The sequence below is a fragment of the Perognathus longimembris genome, chromosome 11 (genome assembly GCF_023159225.1).
Source record: "Perognathus longimembris pacificus isolate PPM17 chromosome 11, ASM2315922v1, whole genome shotgun sequence".
NCBI classification, from domain to species: Eukaryota; Metazoa; Chordata; class Mammalia; order Rodentia; family Heteromyidae; genus Perognathus; species Perognathus longimembris.
This window is the reverse complement of record NC_063171.1, coordinates 40,087,304-40,107,936: the sequence shown is the minus strand read 5'-3', so window position 1 is coordinate 40,107,936 and position 20,633 is coordinate 40,087,304. Positions and strand designations below refer to the sequence as shown.

The 20,633-nt window shown below is 38.8% G+C and overlaps 1 protein-coding gene across 3 annotated transcripts in view; it reads right to left on the bottom strand.

Annotated features, from left to right (window-relative positions):
* Positions 1–20,633, bottom strand: part of Ash1l (ASH1 like histone lysine methyltransferase) — a 126,861-nt gene that overhangs the window by 65,082 nt on the left and 41,146 nt on the right. For all 3 annotated transcript variants that reach the window (XM_048357546.1, XM_048357545.1, XM_048357547.1), the window contains exon 3: positions 15,901–20,464. In XM_048357546.1, coding sequence (XP_048213503.1) covers positions 15,901–20,464 — 4,564 coding nt within the window. The remainder of the gene's footprint in view (positions 1–15,900; positions 20,465–20,633) is intronic.

Here is a 20,633-nt window from a genome sequence, read left to right as displayed (position 1 = left end):
CTTCTGGCCGTTTTCTGTATATGTGGTGCTGGGGAATCGAACCTAGGGCCTCGTGTATCCGAGGCAGGCACTCTTGCCACTAGGCTATATCCCCAGCCCCGAAACAGAATTTCTTATAAAGAAGTTTAACTAAGGTTTCTTTATTATATTCATAAAAGTTCATAAAGACAAATTGTATTTCCTTTCAAAGTCTCATATTTTAGCAAAACCCCAAACCAATGCAACATAATTTAATCCATTTCTTGCTCAAGAAAAAAGTATGTTGTTTAGGAACCATTATTTTTCTGAGTAAAACATACTTGGTTTTGATATTGGTTTCCTTATAATCTAAAAAGCCAGCTATTGAGAACACAATATCCACCACATATTTGTCAAAAGAACTAGCAGCACTCTGCAACATTCACTTTTGCCTTTAAAATTACAAATAAAAAGTTTTACATATAACAGGAAGCACAAATGATATACAGGAAATCAAATACTTGAAGATGAGATTTTTGTAATCTGCCTCTAAGAGAGTTAACTCTTTAATGAAGAAGTGATTAAATCACTGAAGTACAACATAGACAGAAGAAAAGAATGGAGCTAAGTATTTTTCTTCCTGTAGGAGAAAAAGCAAACCATTAGCTTTAGTTTTGAAAAGTAGTTTATTAAATGACATCACTGTAAATATTCTTTTAGTAGGCTACTGGCAACATTACTCAGTGAGATGTAACATTTGCCATTCAAGAGTAAAAAGTTAGATTTCAGGGAAATTGATGCTGTATATTTGGCTTCTAAAACACAGTGATGGCTGATGTAAGAGCTTCTCAAGAATCAAGACTGTTTACTGTTGAATCTTAAAACAGATACAATAGGGATTTTTTTTAACTAACGCTACAGTAAAATCCCTGTAGAGTAAGGTTCAAATAGGGTAAGACTTCCTCAATAACTAAATATCATAATAAAATACCTAAGAAGTATAATCTGGACATCAATGAAGATTTTAAGTATTAATACTGAAAACTTCAGAGATGGGACAGAGATATATTCCCTATCCAGAAATCCAGCCAAGACAGAAGACAAAGGTGGTCAAGAAGCTTGAGATATCATTGAACTATGTATCATTATTCCTGATGAATGGGCAAACAATTGTAGATTAAGAGCCAAAGAAAAAAGGGGGTTGAGAGCAATTTTTAATATGCTCTCAGAGAGAGAGATATCTAAAGAGTAAATAGTCTCTGCCCTCAAAGAACTTATTTAGGTTTGTGCTTATCATGTATTACATCTCAGATGGCATCTGTGCCATCCATTCGTGAGTTCCGTCTTCAGTTCCTAGGTTATTTGGTAATGTTTCTCAAATTTCTTGGTCATCTTCAAGAAAGTCTGGATGAAGGCTTCAACTATACCTTTTAGCATAAGGATATCCTGAGAATCACCCTGCCTGGCCTCACCCACCTCAGGGTAAAAGAGGGTACAGGCACTTTCTTCAAAGCTCCTTCTTTTGGTGGCATCTGGAGCTGCAGAGGAGGCAGTGGGAGGTGGAATGGGGGTCAGATCCCCGGAGATCGTTATTGGCAGCATTGTACAGCAATTCCTGAGAAACTGAAACAATTGAGAGAGAGATGGCTTAGCTTGCTTAGCTTCTGAGCCATTTTTCATTTCCTGAAAGTAATGGAGGCCAGCAACCTATTCTTAGGACTTAATAGCAGATTGGAATAAAACTTCATTCAGGAATGTTTTTATTTTTAAAAATCGGTTTGAATTCCCTGTTCACACAGAGCAGAGCTATAATACTATTCCAATTTAAAGAGAATAAAGTTGTATTCCTGAGATATAGATCCCTATGACTTGATAATCATCAGCTCTAGAATCTTATTTCATTCAAAAACAATGATTACAGGACCAGTAAGAGGATGAAGATACCTGAAAAAATATTACCCAATGATGTAAAGCAAAGTTTAAGACTGGAAAATGATGCTGTAACTTATGTACAAGACACAGCAACCTGTTAAAGATGCAGAAAGTATGTTAAAATCAGCCTAACAGCAGAAGTCATATGAAATCTACAAATATTATCTCCAAACAGTGCCATTATGTAGCTGGGTGGCTAGTGAAGAACAAGGTATTGTCTAGAGAGAACTAGCATGTTTATTTCAACAGAGATCACTATACCTCTGTTTCCAAATACAAAACAAACGAAATGCAAAATTGAGTGTGGTATAGTGTTAAATATTAAATTATAGGATCAAGGAAAGTAAACATGCCTGAACTTTGGTTTAATAAAGCTCTCAATAATGTTGTTGTGAGTTCCTAAATAAAGTGCTAATTTAAAATAATATAAAATTCAATGTTTTATAAATGTTAGAGGCTATTATATGTGAGTTAACTTTGTATTTATCAGGAATGCTTTTTTGGGTGGGAGGTCCTAGGGATTGAACCTAGGGCCTTGTGCATGCTAAGCACATGCCCTATCTCAAACTACAAGGAATTTTTAGACCTTAAATGCTTATGCCAGACATATTTAGCTTAATATTCAATATTAAGATAAAAATTAAAGAAGAGCAAACACTGTGCCCAATTAGAGAGCTGTAATTAATCTAGAATATTAACCATTTATCTTAAATATAAAGTGAACACAATTAAAATGTACTCCTAAAACAGGTATCTCTGGGCCTGGTTAGGTACTCACAAACAGGAAAAAACCATGCTGAATTGAGTCTTCTAAATTCACTGACTACAGTTTCTCTATGGTTGGGATTATATTCTGGATTGCAGCAATAAATCCATGTTTGCCCAAGAGGGGAATCTGAACTAGAACTTGTCTTTCTCATTAGTTCTTTATTAGAAAACAAAATAACTTGCTACTTCTGCTTCTCAGTTCTCTGTTTTCCTAATCCATACCCTGTTTGCCTTGGAAGAGTCAGTGTTTTGTTGCTTTCTTTTAATCGCATGAAGAACATTTACTTATGCCTCAATAGTAAGTTTAGATCTACCTGTAAGAATGACTTTTCAGCTCTCGAAAGAAAAGATGTTTGTATAAATTCAAGAAAATCTGATACGTTCTCAAGAAAATATACTTCTTCAAAAGAATGCACACAGAGAACATGAAAAAAATTGAGACATCAGTTACCATCATTCTCATTTCAATTTATTATAAAGACAGAATACTTAAGTATTTCACAAGTAGATAGAGAATATAGTTGGAAATGCTGAAGTTCACAAAATTTTTGAGTAGAAACCCCAATGGGTATCTTATCACTCAGATGACAGCCTCAGAAACAGGTTCAGAAATTCTATGTAAAAAAATGAAGTTAAAATAGACAAATCTCAGAAGATATAACTAAATACAGTAAGAATTTAACATAAACATATGCTGATTACTTGAAATACTTGTTTCTTCATAGAAAATCAAGTCTACCACCAAGAGAAACTGCAAAAGAGAGAATTATAAATTGGAATAATATATAAAAGGAGTTGGGATAAAAAGTGAACTTAAACATGTGAAGGTGCCTTGGAAATGGTTTTGATTATACATTCTCTAGATTTTATTTGGATATTATTTGAAGACTTTGAGAAAACATTTGTGTCAATTTAGATGAAAAGAGGAAAAGATGGTGCAGATGGTACATTTATAAGAAAATCATAAGATGAAATCATGGATAAGAATGTCAAAGTTGAAAAAGGAAGAAAAGAACATAAGTGGATTTTACACCTAAGAATCAAGAAATCTTACACTATAGACAAAAATGAGCAGAGACCAAGAAGCTGTTCTGAAGCTGATCTGTCACAAGAGATATTCAAGTCTACATAAGAGGAACTGAAACATTACTCTTACAGAGGTTTGGGTGTGAGGATGGAGTCAAATAGGCAATAATACCAGAATAAGTAGGGAAAATTTCCACGGACAATATTGTCTTTGTCTCTAGAGAAGTGGGAGATCACAAAGAAAACATGAAAATAAAGAGTTAACCTAACCACTTAATTGAAGCTGTGGGGAAATTCCATGGTGATAAATACAAATTAGAAAAGAAATGAATGAAACCAATAGTTTGCTTGGACAAAGCATTTTTATTTAGTCTAAGTTCACTACTAAAGGTATTATAAATTTATATAGTACTCTGTTTAGAATTCATCATTAAAGACCCAAGTAACTAGGAAATGATTTAAAGAAGCATAATGTCTGATGTTTACCAATGCTGCAAATCACAAATGTCTTTGGGGAAACCACAGCAAAACAGATTAATTGCTAAACTGGGCACAGAGAGCTTACACCTGTAATCCTAGGTACTGAAGAGGCTGAGATCTGAGGATCACACTTCAAAACCAGCCTACGCAGGGAAGTCCATTAGACTCTTATCTCCAATGAATCACAAAAATAAATAAATAAATAAATAAATAAATAGCACCAAAAGCATTCTAACCCTAACCTAGAGCAGCCAAGTGTTTAGAATGCTGGTTTTGAGACAAAAAGCTCAGGAACAATGCCCAGGTCCTGAAATCAACCCCCCAAACAGGCACAAAACAACAACAACAAAAAGCCCCACTAACCAACCAACACCTAGTCTAACTGCTAAAACTCAAGACTAGGAATGTGTCACCATATCCAAGTGTGCCAGATTTTGAAAAATAATAAGCAGCCATCAGTTCAAACTGATGGGAGAGAAAAACAGGGAGAATGAGGGAAGGGGTAACACTGTCCAAAAGAAATACACTGAAGGGGCTGGGAACATGGCCTAGTGGCAAGAGTGCTTGACTCTTTTTTTTTTTTTTTTAATTAATTTATTTTTTTGGCCAGTCCTGGGCCTTGGACTCAGGGCCTGAGCACTGTCCCTGGCTTCCTTTTTTGCTCAAGGCTAGCACTTTGCCACTTGAGCCACAGCGCCACTTCTGGCCGTTTTCTGTATATGTGGTGCTGGGGAATTGAACCCAGGGCCTCATGTATACGAGGCAAGCTCTCTCGCCACTAGGCCATATCCCCAGCCCCAAGAGTGCTTGACTCTTATACATGAAGCCCTGGGTTCGATTCCCAAGCACCACATATAGAAAACGGCGCTGTGGCTCAAGTGGCAGAGTGCTAACCTTGAGCAAAAAGAAGCTAGGGACAGTGCTTAGGCCCTGAGTCCAAGGCCCAGGACTGGCAAAAAAAAAAAAAAAAAAAAGAAAAGAAAGAAATATACTCAATATCTGACTTATGTAATGTACATCACCTTCATCACCTTTATAGTAACAAAAAATTTAAAATGATATAAATTTATTTTATTATATTACACAATTTTAGTTAAGTGTGGTTTTTTGTTTGTTTGTTTGTTTTTTTGGTGTGTGTGTATGAGTGTGTGTGTGCACATGCACCAGTCCTGGGGCTTGAATTCAGGGCCTGGAGAATTTTTTTTTTTTTTTTTGGCTAGTTCTAGAGCTAGAACTCAGACTCAGGGCCTGGGTACTATTCCTGAGCTTCTTTTGCTCAAGGCTACTACTCTACCACTTGAACCACAGCATCACTTCCGGCTTTTTCTCAGGAATGGAACCCAGGGCTTCATGTATGCTAGGCAAGCACTCTACCACTAAGCCATATACCCAGCCCCCTGAGCTTGTTTTTGCTCAAAGCTAGTGCTCTACCACATTGAACCACATTTCTAGTTTTTTGGTAGTTGACTGGAGGTAAGAGTCTCTGGACTTTCCCACCTGGATTGGCTTTGAAATGAGATTCTCAGATTTCAGCTTCCTGAGTAGTTAGGATTACAAGTGTGAGCCTCTGACACCTGACAAAATTTATTTTGTTATTTATAAGTCAAGGTTATTTAGGAATCTTTGTTAAGCAAATGTTTTAAAACTGGTTGAAGAGACAGATGTGGTTGGTAAATGCCTATAATTCCAGTACACAGGAGCCTAAAAGTGGAGGAATATATGTTCCAGGCCAGCCTGTGCTATATGTCTCAATAGCAAAAAAAAACCACAAAAACCAGCAAAGACTGGTTATAATAAAAATGATCACCACAGGGACAGAACATGAACATAAAATACTAAACTCTGAAAACCCTTGATAAAGATTTTTGTTCTCAGATTCAAGTTCTGAATGCTTTGTTATGATTTACAGCTCAGGGCAGTCCTGGAAGCTTCTTGTCAATGAGCTGAATGGTAGATAAAAGGTAGATCTGTAACAAAAACAGCTGTTTGCAATTGTAGGAAATACATTTACAGAAAGCAATACATTTGATCTGACTCATCAATTAAATGTACTACAAGAGAGAATGATTCAGAGCTTGTGCTGGCAATTTCTAAGCTAAAAAAAAGCTTGTTTTTCTCCTTCTAATTAGGCCATTTCACATAGTATTCAAATCAAATCTCTCACTGAAATGGAATTTTTCTGGTACCTCCCAAAACTGTATTAACCACTACAACCAAATTTTGGTTTCCTCTCTAATTTGAGTAGATAAATAGAATCACTCATTATGATTAGATAAAACCAGGAACCCTCATCTTACTAAGTGTATGATACTACTGTAATTTCATCTGAAAGAAGCTAATTTTATACTGTTTAAATCCTGTTAGCATAGAACAGTACATAAGTTACAAAAATAAGTTAACCACCACATGCACATACTCAGAGGTGGAAAACCATTTTTTCTGCCAAGGGCCATTTAAATATTTATGACATTTTGCGGTGCAGACCATACAAAATGATCAATACAGGCAGATAGCCACAGGCAACTGAAGTGAATATTTGTCTACTCATGAACCTTATATGGCCCTGAGGCCAGAAATTTCCTCTCTCTATATAAGCATTAATTAGAACTGTTCTTTTCTTTTCTTCCCCATGTTCTAATTCTTTTTGGTGTGTGTGTGGGCTAGGGAGAGGCTTAAACTAAGGGCCTTAAGCATTTTTGCTTAAGGCTAGTAGTCCACCACTTAAATCATAGTCCTTGATACTTGAGTTAATATTGGCCAGGTTATTTGTAGGATGTATCCTACTTTTGTTTTTTAATTGATTAGACTGGTTTTTTGTTTTTGAAAAACAAAGAAGGACAAGAAGCCTTATTATAGGTGCTAAGTTAATCTTTTTCAACTTTACCTCTTGAATTCTACACACCACACTATTAATACTTATCTAAGCATAGAATTTCCAAGTGAATTCCTCAGTAAGAAAGTCTTCATTCTTAATTTTTTGCAGACTAAATAAAAAACTTCTTCCCTGTCCCTTGCAAGCGATCTCCTCATTTGTCTTCTCTCCAAAACACCATATGAACCTCTCAATATTAGAAACTATCAATAACTTTAAATACATATCCTTGTTCTCAGTTAAACTAGAAATTCCTTGATGGTAGGAACTATTTCTTATTCATAGCTGTATTTCTCGTACCTGTACACAACAGGCACAAAAAAACCAAAAAGTATAGTTAAGGACAAAAATCAAAGTATACCCTAAATATTGTTATGACTTTCAAAGTGACCAAATTACAAAACATTTAAGGTTTAGTATTTTTCTAACATTTTGCTTTGTTAAAAACTTTTCCTGGGTCTGGGAATATGGTGTAGTGGTAGAGTGTTTGCCTAGCTTGCATGAGGCCCCGAGTTCAATTCCTCAGTACCACATAAACAAAAAAAAGAAATTAAAAAAAAAAAAAACACTTTTCCTTAGCTAACTGTGTTAAGAGATAGTAAACTTAATCTCACTTTACCTGAAAAAAGGAATAAGTTCCTACTAGAACCAAGTTAGAGTTGGGCGCTGGTGGTTTGCGCTTGTAATAGTAGCTACTCAGGGGGGCTGAGATCTGAGAATTACTGTTTGAAACCAGCTTGGGCAGGAAACTCCATGAGACTCTTACCTCCAGGAAACTACTCAAAAAGAAAGCCTCAAGTGGTGCTGTGGCTCAAGTGGTAGAACACTAGCCCTGAGCAAAAGAAGCTCAGGGACAGCACAGGCCTAGTTCAAGCCCCAGAACTGTCCCCCACCCCTAAAAAAAAAAAAAAAAAAAAAAAATCAAAGTTAGGAGCTAGTTTCTGGTAACAAAAAGAATTGAAGTGGGGGGAGGTAGGTAGGAGGAGAGAACAGGAGTTGGAGAGAGAATAGACCTTCTGGAGAGAAAAGCCCATTAAAAGGTCCCATTCACTGGAACAATTAAAGGGAGCTTTTCCCAGTCTGTGCACCTCTGGGGTGAGAATGGTCAAATAAGCTCTTCTCTTTGGGTAGGAAAAGAGAATAGAACAGGTTGGCAGGAATGAGTAGCTGACCAGGAATCCAAGTTCCTACTTAAATATACATCTAGCATCCAGCTCATCCGTATCCCTGTCAGCTCCCAATCCCCTCAGGAATCCAAAGTTTTAGCATTCCTCCCAAATCCCAGGTACTCCTGCCCCACCAGCTTCTTCTTGCTAGACCATAAAGACCAAGATCTCAGGAAAAAAGAGGATGGCAAGTGGAGTTAGAATAACTAGATTTATCCCTTTTAAACTTGATGCCTTGCTCCACTTGAGTGAACTGCTTCTCCAGGGATCTGCCACACAACCCAAGGACCCACAGGGCCTTCATACTTTCCCTGCTGATCAAAATCCTTCTGTATTTTACTAGGAGAGCATAAACTACATTTCTCAGGCTCCAGAACCTTCTAAATCTAGCACATACAGCAACCTAGTGCCTCTTGAGAACTGCACAGTTCTCATCCTGAGTCTCGAGTACTAGTCCAGCTGTTAAGAGAGATAGAATTGCTACTGAGAGTTTGGGGTGGGATTGTCTACTGGAAAAACAAGTATTTTTCCATTCCATATCTATTAAACTTAAGCCTTCATAGGAAGTCATGAAATCTGTATCCCTTTCCCCACTCAACACTGCCTTATGTAGAACGTTCTCAAATCATTGTTCTTGATCTATACTCTATACGATAAAACTGCCAACAAAGTATAATACTTTCAGTAAATTCTATGAACTGTAGAAATTATCAAAATCCAGGGGATTATAACAAGTACTATATTTTTAAGTCAAACAGAAGGCTCAGAAACATCAAACTTGTAAATGGCACTTAATGTAGGGTAGGTCTTTGTGATGAAATTTAATTTGTGGTCTTTACTTACTCCAGGTAGTTAACAACAGAATTGAACTGTACTGCAGGATATCCATTTAATAACAGAGAATTGGGAAAAGAACAGTGATTTCAGGGAGGGTTAGTGTTCATGTTATTAAAGAAAAATAAGAAAAGAAATTACACTGAAAGAGGATTTTTTGTGTGTGTGTTTTTTTGTTTTTATGCTGGTTCTGGGGCTTAAACACTGGGTCTGGGCCATGTCCTTGAGCTTCTTTTGTTCAAGGCTAGTGCTCTACCACTTGAACCACAGCACCACTTCTAGCATTTTCTAAGTAGTTTATTGGAGGTGAGAGTCTCATGGACTTTCCTGCCTGGGCTGCCTTCAAACTGTCATCCTCAGATCTCAGCCGCTTGACTAGGATTACAGGTATGAACCATTGATTCAGGGCCAGGATTTTTTTAAATATATGTTAAGACTTCCCTGTCATCTCTAATTTCCTCAAGAGCCTGAAAACCACATCAATCCCTTCACCACAACTTATGTAATTGCTTTCTTGGGTCTGAGTTGATTAAATCATAAAAGAGGAAACAAGGTATTTTTTGTTGGTGATACAGTGGTTTGAACTCAGGACCCTGTGATTGTGCAGGCTGGCACTCTACCACCTGAGCTATGATTCCAGCCTTTTGTTTTTTGTTTGTTTAGTTTAGTTTTTGGTAATGTGGCTTGAACTCAGGGCCTGGGTGCTGTTCCTTAGCTCTACTACTTTGGCCACAGCTCCAGTGCCAGCTTTTTGGTGGTTAGGGATAAAAGTCGGATGGACTTTCCTGTCCAGGCTGGCTCTGAACTGCAATCCTCAGATTTCAGCCTCCTGAGTAGCTAGGATTACAGGCACGAGCCCAATGGTACCAGGTAGTAGTTAGGATTATTAGTGTGAGACACCAGTGCCTGTCTTGCTGGTTATTTTGGAGACAGAGTCTTAAAAGACTTTTCTGCTCAGGCTGGTCTTGAACTGCCATTCCTAGAATATCTGCCTCCTGAGTAGCTAAAATTACAGGTGTAAGCCATTTGTGCGCAGCTACCCCAATCTTTGTGGGAAAAAAAACAACAACAACACAAGGACAAAACAATGCTAGACATTACTTGTGATCTTTGTGCTTCAGTCCTCCCAGTGCTGAGGTTACAAGTATGTACCACCAGGCCTGGCTATTTCTTTCCTTTAAAAAAGTTTGTCTTTTATTTATTTTTTTATTTTAACAAGTCCTGGGGCTTGAACTCAGGGGCTGGGTGCTGTGTCTATGCCTTTTGGTCAAGGCTGGAGCTCTGCCAGTTGAACTACAGCTCTGTTTTCAGCTTTTTGGTGGTTAACTGGAGATAAGAATCTCACTGACTTTCCTGCCCGGACTGGCTTTGAACTGTGATCCTCACATTTCAGCCTCCTGAATAGCTAGGATTACCAGCATGAGCCACAGGTGCCCGGGTCTAACATATCTTTTAAAAAACATTTTTTTGTTATTATAAATGTGATATATAGAGGAGTTACAGTTAGGTAAGTCAGGTAACGAATACATTTCTTTTTGGACAGTGTCATCCCTTTGCTTCTCCTAGTTTTTCCCTCTTGGGCCTACCCACAAGTTGTATGGTTTATTTTCAACATAGTGTCTACTGAGTACCACTAGTGTACTTTTTCATCCTCTGTCCTTCCATTTCTGTGCCCCTCTTAACCTCCCAAAGACAGATAAAGGAACAAAGGATAAAAAAGGAAACAAAAATGACAACAAATGAATGGAAACTCATTTCCATTTTCTGGAAGTTCATTTTGATCAGATACACATAGGCATTGGGTCTTTATGTTCCTCTCCTAAGAATATCCTCCTCTGGTCTCACTGTGAATATTTACAGTCCTGTGTAATTTACCATGTTACAGAGTATATTAGATCTAGCTTCCACATATGAGAGAAAACATGGTGTTTTGTCTCTCTGAGCTTGGCTTACCTCTCTTAACCTGGTTTATTCTAGGTCCATCCATTTCTCTGCAAATGATATATTAATCTTTATAATGGCTGTGTAAAATTTCATTGTGTATAGGTACCGCATTTTTCTGCTCGTCTATCGTAGGGCATCTGGGCTGTTTCTATAACTTGGTTTTTGTGAATACTGCAGCAATGAACATGGATGTACAAGAGTCCCTATGGCATCCTGGCTTGTGATGTTCTGTGTAGATGTCTAGATATGTCTTTTTGACTGTTACTATTTCTAAAATTATTATGTGGTGGTCTGGCTACAGACACATTGGTTTGGGGAGTCTGCTCCTACTCTACTTTACCAGGAGTCCCTTTTATTTTTAGCAAATGATACTGCTCAGTTTATAGCGAAATGCTCTGACCTTCTCAATCCAAATTGCACTGAGCTCTAGTACATCACATCTATTTGCCTACTCAGCTGTACCACTTGTATAGGTCCCTGGAGCTATGTGTTCTTAAGAAATCTAAGTATGGTTCAGTGGTAGAACACTCACAAGGCTCTGGGTTTAATCCTCCAGTAAATACCTCCTCCTACCCCCCAAAAAAGCAACAGAAATATTATTAGAAAACAAACATGCTGCCCCCTATTCCTGTTTTTGCATGCTATATGTACCACCAGTTCCAAAATCTTCATAAAGATGTCTGCTATCATCCTGGTTTAGTTACCATTATCTTATTTAGAATACTGCAATTCTCTACTAACCAGTTTCTTTATCATTACTTTTATCCCCTTCAAGTCAGGGTATACACAGGAGAAAATACGATCTTCTAGAAATGCAAGCCTAAATTCACTATTTGTCTTTTACTTGGAGAACCGAAAATTTACTAGATGGCTTCTTTAATCATATATATATATATATATATATATATACTTTTTTTTTGGCCAGTCCTGGGGCTTGGACTCAGGGCCTGAGCACTGTCCCTGGCTTCTTTTTGCTCAAGGCTGGCACTCTGCCACTTGAGCCACAGCGCCACTTCTGGCCATTTTCTGTATATGTGGTGCTGGGGAATTGAACCCAGGGCCTCATGTATACGAGGCAAGCACTCTTGCCACTAGGCCATATCCCCAGCCCCCCTCCTTCATCATATTTTACAGTACTGTATTTTTTTGGTATCCACTTTCCTATCCAAGGAAGCTTTTTTTCATTTTGTCTAAGTTCCTTCCCAGTTTAGGATCTTCAAACATGCTTTTCACCCTTCAAGTCCCAAGTTTTTTTCTTTTCCTTTGTGCCAGTCCTAGGGCTTGAACTCAGACAATGTCCTTGAGCTTTTTTTTTTGGTGGTTGTTGTTGTTGTGCAAGGCTAGTGCTTTACCACTTGAGCCACAGTTCCACTTTAGCCATTTTTTGAGTAGTTCATTAAACTTTCCTGTTCAGGCTGACTTCAAATTGCAGTCCTCGGATCTCAGTCTCCTGAGAAGCTAGGATTACAGGTGAGAGCCACCAGTGCCCAACCAATTCCCAACTTTTAAACTTCACCTCATAACCAGTTAATTACTCTATATAATTAAATCTAATTTCCCTCACCCATTGTTCTTTTTCTTTATTCTGTTAGTGCTAATTTCACAGCACTTTCCTCATTTATGTCATTATTCATATGCTTACCACTATACCATTGGTCTTTACTAAGCTGAGAATAAATGAAATCAGTTACTAGGTTTTTCTCTTTACTACATTTCATTGACTAGAATACTGCTGACATTTTAATGTTTAATAAATGAATAAGCAAATGAATGAATAAGTAGCTAAATAGCAAAGTTCTGTTTACTTAGCTAACTGCTGCTTGTCTTTCAGATCTTAGTTAAGAGTCATTTTTTCAAGGTGATCCTTTTCTGAGTTAGGCCCTCCATTTCACAGAATCCTGTATTTGCAGGTAGGCATCAGTGGCTCAACTCTGCAACCCTAGATACTAAGGACGCTGAGATCTGAGGGTCAAGTTCTGAAGCTAGTTTGGCAGAAAAGTCCTCAAGATTCTACTTCCTATTAACTGGCAAAAAAAGCCAGACTGGAGGTTTAAGTCAAGTAATAAAAGCAGTAGCCTTAAGCAAAAAAGCCAAGCCATAGTACAAGGCCCTAAGTTTAAGTACTACTACCAATACAAACAAACAACCACACAATTATGTACTCTTTTATACCTGGTTAACACAACTTTAATGAAACAGTGTGATATATATATGTGTATATACATATATATATATATATATATATATTTTTTTTTTTCCTGGCCAGTCCTGGGGCTTGAACTCAAGGCCTGGGCATTGTCCCTGAGCTTCTTTTGCTCAAAGGTAGTACTCTTACTACCTGAGCCACAGCGCTACTTCTGGCCGTTTCTGTTTATATGGTACTGAGGAATCGAACCAAGGGCTTTATGCATGCTAGGCAAGCACTCTACCACTAAGCCACATTCCCAGCTGTTAATGTGAATTGTTATAATCTACTTCCACAAGACAACAAACTCATGTGCCCCTTTCCCTATTAAAAACAAAGGCTCACAAAGTAGAGTAAATATATGATACTTAATAATTGCCATCCATTTAATATTTGTAAAAACATTTTGTAAAATGAATCTAATTAAACTACAGATTTATTCTTTTTTGACCAGTCCTGGGGCTTGGACTCAGGGCCTGAGCACTGTCCCTGGCGTTTTTTTGTTTGTTTTTTTTAAATGCACTCTACCTCTTGAGCCACAGAGTCACTTCCGGCCTTTTCTGTTTATATGGCTTCATGAATGCAAGGCAAGCATTCTACCACTAAGCCATATTCCCAGCCCTAACATACAGAATTTTTATTTACTTTTTTTGTGTTGGTCCTGGGGCTTGAACTTAGGTTAGGGCTTAGGCGCTGTCCCTTAGCATTTTTTTTTTTTTTTTTTGCCAGTCCTGGGCCTTGGACTCAGGGCCTGAGCACTGTCCCTGGCTTCTTCCTGCTCAAGGCTAGCACTCTGCCACTTGAGTCACAGCACCACTCCTGGCCATTTTCTGTATATGTGGTGCTGGGGAATCGAACCCAGGGCTTCAAGTATACGAGGCAAGCGCTCTTGTCACTAGGCCATATCCCCAGCCCTCCCTTAGCTTTTGTTCTCAAAGTTAGCACTTCACCACTTGAGCCATAGCTCCACAGTAACTTTACCAACTTTTGTTGTTAATTGTAGAGGTAAGAGCCTCTCTGGTGTTTCTTGCCCCAGGCTGGCTTTCAATTGCAATCCTCAGATCTCAGCCTCCTGAGTAGCTAGGATTACAGGTGTGAGCCACTGGTACCTCGTAAGTTTTTAGTATTTTAAAGGATAATGATAGAAATGAACATATGTGTGCTTACTACATATAAATCAATGTAATGGGCACTATGGTATCATTTAGCAATCCCCTTTAGGCCAAAATTGGAGCTTGAACTCAGAGCCTCTATCTCTTGTTTAAGCTTTTCACTCAAAGCTGGCCCTTTAACACTTGTGCCTCCATTTCCAGCTTTTTGCTAGTTATCTGTAGATAAGCGTTTCTCAGATCTGTCTGCTCAGGTTGGCTCCTAGTTCCTTAGATCTCAGCCTCTGGAGGTGCTAGGATCACAAATGTGAGCCACCAATACCTACTTCATTTACTTTTTATAATACCCCTACTATATAACATTTATACGGGAGAGGATATTGATGTTTACTTGGAAAATCTGGTGATATATGGATTTTCTGTAGAAAACTATCAATCTTATAGATGTAATTTCACTCATAGCATCAAAGTATTTATAAACACTCTATAGTTAACTTCCTTATTTTGTTTTTCGTCTTCTCAATTCTCAAAAGACATTTGCCAGAAGTTATAAATGTATACATCTGTTTCATGCCTGGGACTGTCTGCTGAGCGCGCACACTTAAGCTTGAACTCAAGACCCTGGGAGCTGTCCCTGAGCTTTTTTGCCACAGCTCCACTTGTTGCTTTTTAGTGGTTAATTGGAGATGAAGCAGACTTTCCTATCTGAGCTGGCTGTGATCCTTCAATCTCAGCCTCTTGTATGGCTAGGATTACAGGCATGAGCCATCAGAACCTAGTTTCATGCTCTGTGGCTTCTTCTGGCCCCAGTATTTTTTTATTTTATTATTTCATTTCTTGGCCAGTCCTGTGGCTTGAACTTAGGGTCTGGGGGCTGTCTCTGAGCTTCTGTTGCTTACGTCTAGTGCTCTATCACTTGAACCACAGCACCACTTCCAGCATTTTCTAAGTAGTTTACTGGAGGTAAGAGTCTTATGGAATTTCCTGTCTGGGCTGGCTTCAAACTGCAATCCTCAGATCTCAACCTTCTGAGTAGCTAGGATTACAGGTGTGTGAGGCTACCTTCATGCCTTTTTATTTCTACCTGAAGCATCTTTTATGAAGATGCTTAAAAGCACTCTGCAAAACAAAGTCTCTGTGAATAGACAGTTCAATTTTACAATACGGAGAAGTGTTCTGTGCATGGGTTTTTATGATATATACAAGGTTAATAACATTTTTCTCATAACATAGATATATTATTATTAACACTAGTACATGGCCTTGGTGCTGTCCCTGAACTTTTTTACTCAAGGCTAGCACTCAACGATGTGAGCCATAGCTCCACCTCTGGCTTTTTGTGGTGCTTGATTGGAGGTAAGATTCTCATGGACTTCCTGCCCAGGGTAGCCTTGAACCATGATCCTCATATTTCAGCCTCTGGAGGAGCTAGGATTACAGGTGTGGGACAATGGCACCAGGCCTCTTACTCTACTTGTTACATCTACAGAAAATAACTTTGAAGATTTCAAAATACATGTATAGAAACAAAAGATGAGTTCATTAAAAAGCTCAACTACATGTGTAAGGGCACCAGCAGAAAGATAATTACTGTAACAAGAACACACAACAAAACAACCCTCTTACCTGTTAAGGTCTGTATTGCCCTTTCGCTGGAAGGCAGTGGTTCCTTTCTGTGAGGCCGATTTAGTGAAGTGTCTTGTGCAGAAAAGAGTCCAGGGCTGTCAGTTAACTTCTTCCGGCCACTGGAGTTAGGGTTTGAAACTCTGCAGCTGCCTATTGCACTTGTGAAAAGGTTAGTATGTTCATCACTGCTGGCTGGCTCAGAGTTGGGAGTGAATCCTCCAAGAGATAAACTTGGAGAACTTTCTGAACAGTCAATTTGTAAAGGTGTCTGCAATCCCAAGGCCAATGAACTAGATTCTGAAGGCTCTCGGTGGACCCACTGTTCTTCTCTGTTTATTAAGCTCTTTGAAGGAGAGAGATGAGGGCAAGACATGTGACATCTGTGCTTTTCCTTATGCTTATATCGCTCTCCAACAGCATCCTTTCCAAACCGATAGCGCTTTAAAGATTCCAGGACAGATCTGGAAGAGCCAGTGTCCACTGAAACCTGGGGTTGTTCAGAAGAACGGTGTTCTCTATGTTTGTGACGGTGCCTGTGTTTGTGCTCTACCATCCAACCATAGGCCATCTCAGGAGGTACACTGGGATAGGTACTCATAGAAAGGAGAGGGGTCCTACTGGTTGTAAGAAAGGCCTCCTGTCTAAGTAGTTTATGCTTTTTCTTATGGTATTTGGTAGGATTGAGAAGCAAATGACCAGCATGCATATATGAAGGGGGTGGAAGTGGAGTAGTAAAAGAAGGAGATGGGGGAGGTGGGTAAAGAGTGGGGGGATACCTTCCATAGTAACCTAATCCTATGGGAGCAGCTGTAAGAGGTGAAGGAGAGTAAGGCATGCCATAAGAGGGATAGAATCCGGTACTAGAAAGAGGGAAACTAAGGCTATGCATAAAAGGCATTTCAGCCATTGCCTCTCTCATCTTAGGGGGTCTTCCTCTTTTCTTTTTTAAGTCAGGTTTTCGTATGTAGTGCAAAGGGTCTAAGGGAAAAGAAGGATGTGTATAGAAACTATTGAAGTTGATTCGAAAAATAGTTGGCAGAAGGTCTCGGGGGATAAAATGATGACTTCGATGGGTGATCCGAATTTCACTTAAACGACTTATTAGTTCCTCCAGCTCTGCAATGAAGTCCGGATCTTGTCTATTTCGGAGTTGGGGATATTTCTTTTTCCGTTTTCGTTTCTGTCTTTTTATCTTGTCATAGCTGAGGTAATCATGATTCCTGCGTTTACATTTGTGTTTATGCTTTTCTTTAAGACTGTTTAAAACGGTAGAGGTTTCAGGGGGAATCAGAGAAACATGCTCGAAAGAATGCCTCCTCTTCTTTTGTCCACAAAATTTCTCTGCTCTGTCTGATGTGCTATTATTATCAGTTCCAATGCCACTATCACTTGGAATTGTTTCGTCACTATGAGATTCACTAATGGGGGAAGGAGTAGCTTCTTTCAGAGATGTGAGTTCACTCAGATGGGAAGGAGAATTTGGCAACAAAGTAGGAGGCGATAACCGCCTCCTCCCCTTTGAAGCCTTCTTCATTGCAAGAGTTTGAATCATACTTCCCTGTCTGGAGTGCAAATGTAAATATGGCACCGAACTGGGTTCAACAAAGCCTGCATCACTACTTACGGGGCTCTGACCTCCACTAGTCCCAGAAGACTGAGAGCAAATAGGTGATGGAAGAATCTCCGAACTACTAGTGGATGAAGGCAGTAAAGGGGGAAGGATTTGTCCTAATGCTGACCCAGCTGCCTGCTGAGCTGTTTGCTCAAGGACAGCAAGGCTGGTAGGGCTACCAGAAAGAATGCCATTTAAGACAGTCTTGGGTTTGCGGCCCCTTCTCTTTCCTATGTAAATGGTTCCTTTCTTGCTGACATTTATTTGTTGGCCCAATTTAGTGCCAAATGTGGCAGCAAGACTTGATACTGTATTATGAAGTTTTGATTGCACTTTCCCTTTATTACTTGATTCTACTGAACTTGAAAGAATCTGATTCAACAGTTTCTTTCTCTTTAAAGTTTTCATTTTATTTATTTTGCGGATAATTGTTTTCATTAGTTGTCCATTGTTTCTCTTGGTAATTTTTTTATCTGGTTCCATCTCAAGGTCACTCATGCTACAGACATTTGATGTATGACTGTCATCTAAATCATCTGGATCCTGAAGTTGATCCTCACTTTCAAAGAAATCACTGCTACTTCTATGATTCTCACTTTCAGACTCCAGCTTACTTGGACTTTCTGTGGCAACAAATGGAGCCACTGACAGTACAGGTGGCTTCATCTTGATTGGTGACCTCATTTGTCTCTTAGGCCTGCCTCTCTTTTTTGGAAAAGGAGATATAGACAGACTTTGCTTGAAGGAAGGAATTTCAATTTCTGGCTGTAAAATTGGGGGTTCTTGTTCTTCCTTAGACTGTAAAGAAAAAACTTTAGAGGCAGGAATTTTTAAAGTCCGTTTAGGTGGACCTTCAAGTTGAGGCATTTCCTTGGATTTAGGTCTTCCTCTTTTGGGCTTATAAATATCTGACAAAAGGTCACTAGAGACACACATGCTAGAGGATAGTTTGTGAGCTGCAAAAGACTTATGTGATGGTTTTTCGCCATCAGTTAAGAGAGTAAGAGATGGAGCTGTAGATTTACTCAACTTTGGCAATCGGCGTTTAAGGAAGTCATGATCAACAAACGAAGATGAGCTAATGTTTTTCATGAACTTGGCCGACTCAGAATTACTATGTGATAGTGAGCTACATGAAACATTTTTAAAAAGCTCTGATCGTTCTAATTCTAGCCCTTTTGGAGACCGGCATGTGCTTCTTGCCACCACTTTAGTCCACCGAGGTTTTCTTCCTTTTCTTTTTTTTAATGGTTTGGACTGCAAACTAGTGCTTAGGCCTTCAGCAACTTGGCAGTGTTTGTCTGATGCAGTTACTGCACCAAGTTTTAGAAAAGGTTTGCTAGTAAATAAACTCGTGAAGTTAACAACTGAAGGAGTAATTGTATGAATACTGGATTCAGAAGTCAAACTTGACTTTTTTCCAAGGGAAGAGCTTATTCTTGGAATATCTATATGTGAATTTTTTGAATCATTTAGCTCTTTATCAATCCCTTTACACTCAATACTTATGCTATGACCCATTGACCTATGACTTACATTCAAGTGGGTACTTTCAGAATTAAAGTGGTTTTTTCCAACAGATTCAGAAATTTCTTCCATTAGTTCTGTAGTAGAACTTAAAAGTAACGGATTAGGAGCCAACTGTGAAGAAGTTTCCGGGGCATTTCTGGTTAAAGGATTAATGGATACAGTAGGTGATGGGGAAGGTAGATTGCTTTCTCCTACTGCACTAAAAGGGGATTTTGCTGTAGATGCATCAGAAGCAGCTCCCATTTGAAAGTCTGGAGAAGTGCAATATACAGGAGGTTGCTTTTCATGCTTTGATGTTTCAAAAGATCCCCTTTCACTGGATGAGAAACTGTCTTGCTGAATGCATGTTCCTTCATTAAACATTTCTTTCTCTAAATTAATTATTTCTTTTCGAACTGAAAACTTTTCCAATATGCTTTCTTTACTCTGCCGTATAACATTCTTCTCAAAAGTTTTGCTGGTAGCATTGTCTTTCAGTGATTCAGAAAGTTCTTGACTTTCGTGATTATTGATGTTTGTACTACAAGAAGCCTTAAGTGGTTCCTGAGTGGGGAGCAGTGCTTCAGATTTAAGGTTTATGGCATCTTTACTGACTAGCCCTGCCACAGGACAACTCACCAGTTTCTTTCCAATGTCCTTATTAACCAATCCCATTGCTGAACTTGTTACAATTTTCTTCGCACAGTCTTTGGCCATTAGGCCAACAGTGGAACCCAATTTCTTTCCCAAGTCTTTATTAACCAGTCCAACCACTGTGCCAAGTCCTAACTTCTTGCCAGACTCCTTATTCACTAAACCTGGAACAATACCAATTCCTAGCTTCTTTCCTGAATCCTTGCTCAGCAGTCCTACTGTAGTGATAGTCCCTGGCTTTTTGCCTAGGTCTTTATTAATGAATACTGCTGTAGTGCCAGTTCCCAGTTTTTTCACAGAGTCCTTATTGACCAATCCTACTGCTGCATTAAACACTGTCTTTTTCCCAGGATCTTTAGTTACCAATCCAACTGCTGTGCTGATAGCCGGCTTTTTTATTAAGTCTTTATGTATTATTCCAGTCACAGAGCCAACATTTGCTTTCCTGATCAAATCCTTGCTAACCAATCCTGCTGTAGTGCCAGTTCCTAACTTCTTCGGTTTTATCTTGGAAGACTTAGAAGGAGGACAAGTAGCAATGAGCTGTGCTAGTTTTTCTGTTACACTAGTTCCTCCATTAAGTAATGCTCGATCCTTCATATCAGAATCTCGGCTACCCACAAGAGAAGATGGTGTTACATTAATGTAATCTGCCATTTCTGAGTGTATTGGAGAAAGCTTCTTAGATAAAGGATTGTTTTCTCCCTGTGAATGAAGATGGATGCTTTCTTCAGACTGACATTCAATGGCTGCAACATCACTGGCTTTCTTGTACAATTTTGAAGGGTCCTAAAATTTGAACAAGAAAAAGGTTTCAGGAAAGCTAAACCTTATACCATTTTCAATTTAGCATTAAAATCCAACAAAATAATGATCACATAATAGCTTCAGATAGTGAATAGAATTATTTGAAGTTTGAACTCAGGGTTTGCCTTCTAAACCACTTCCATCTAGGTAC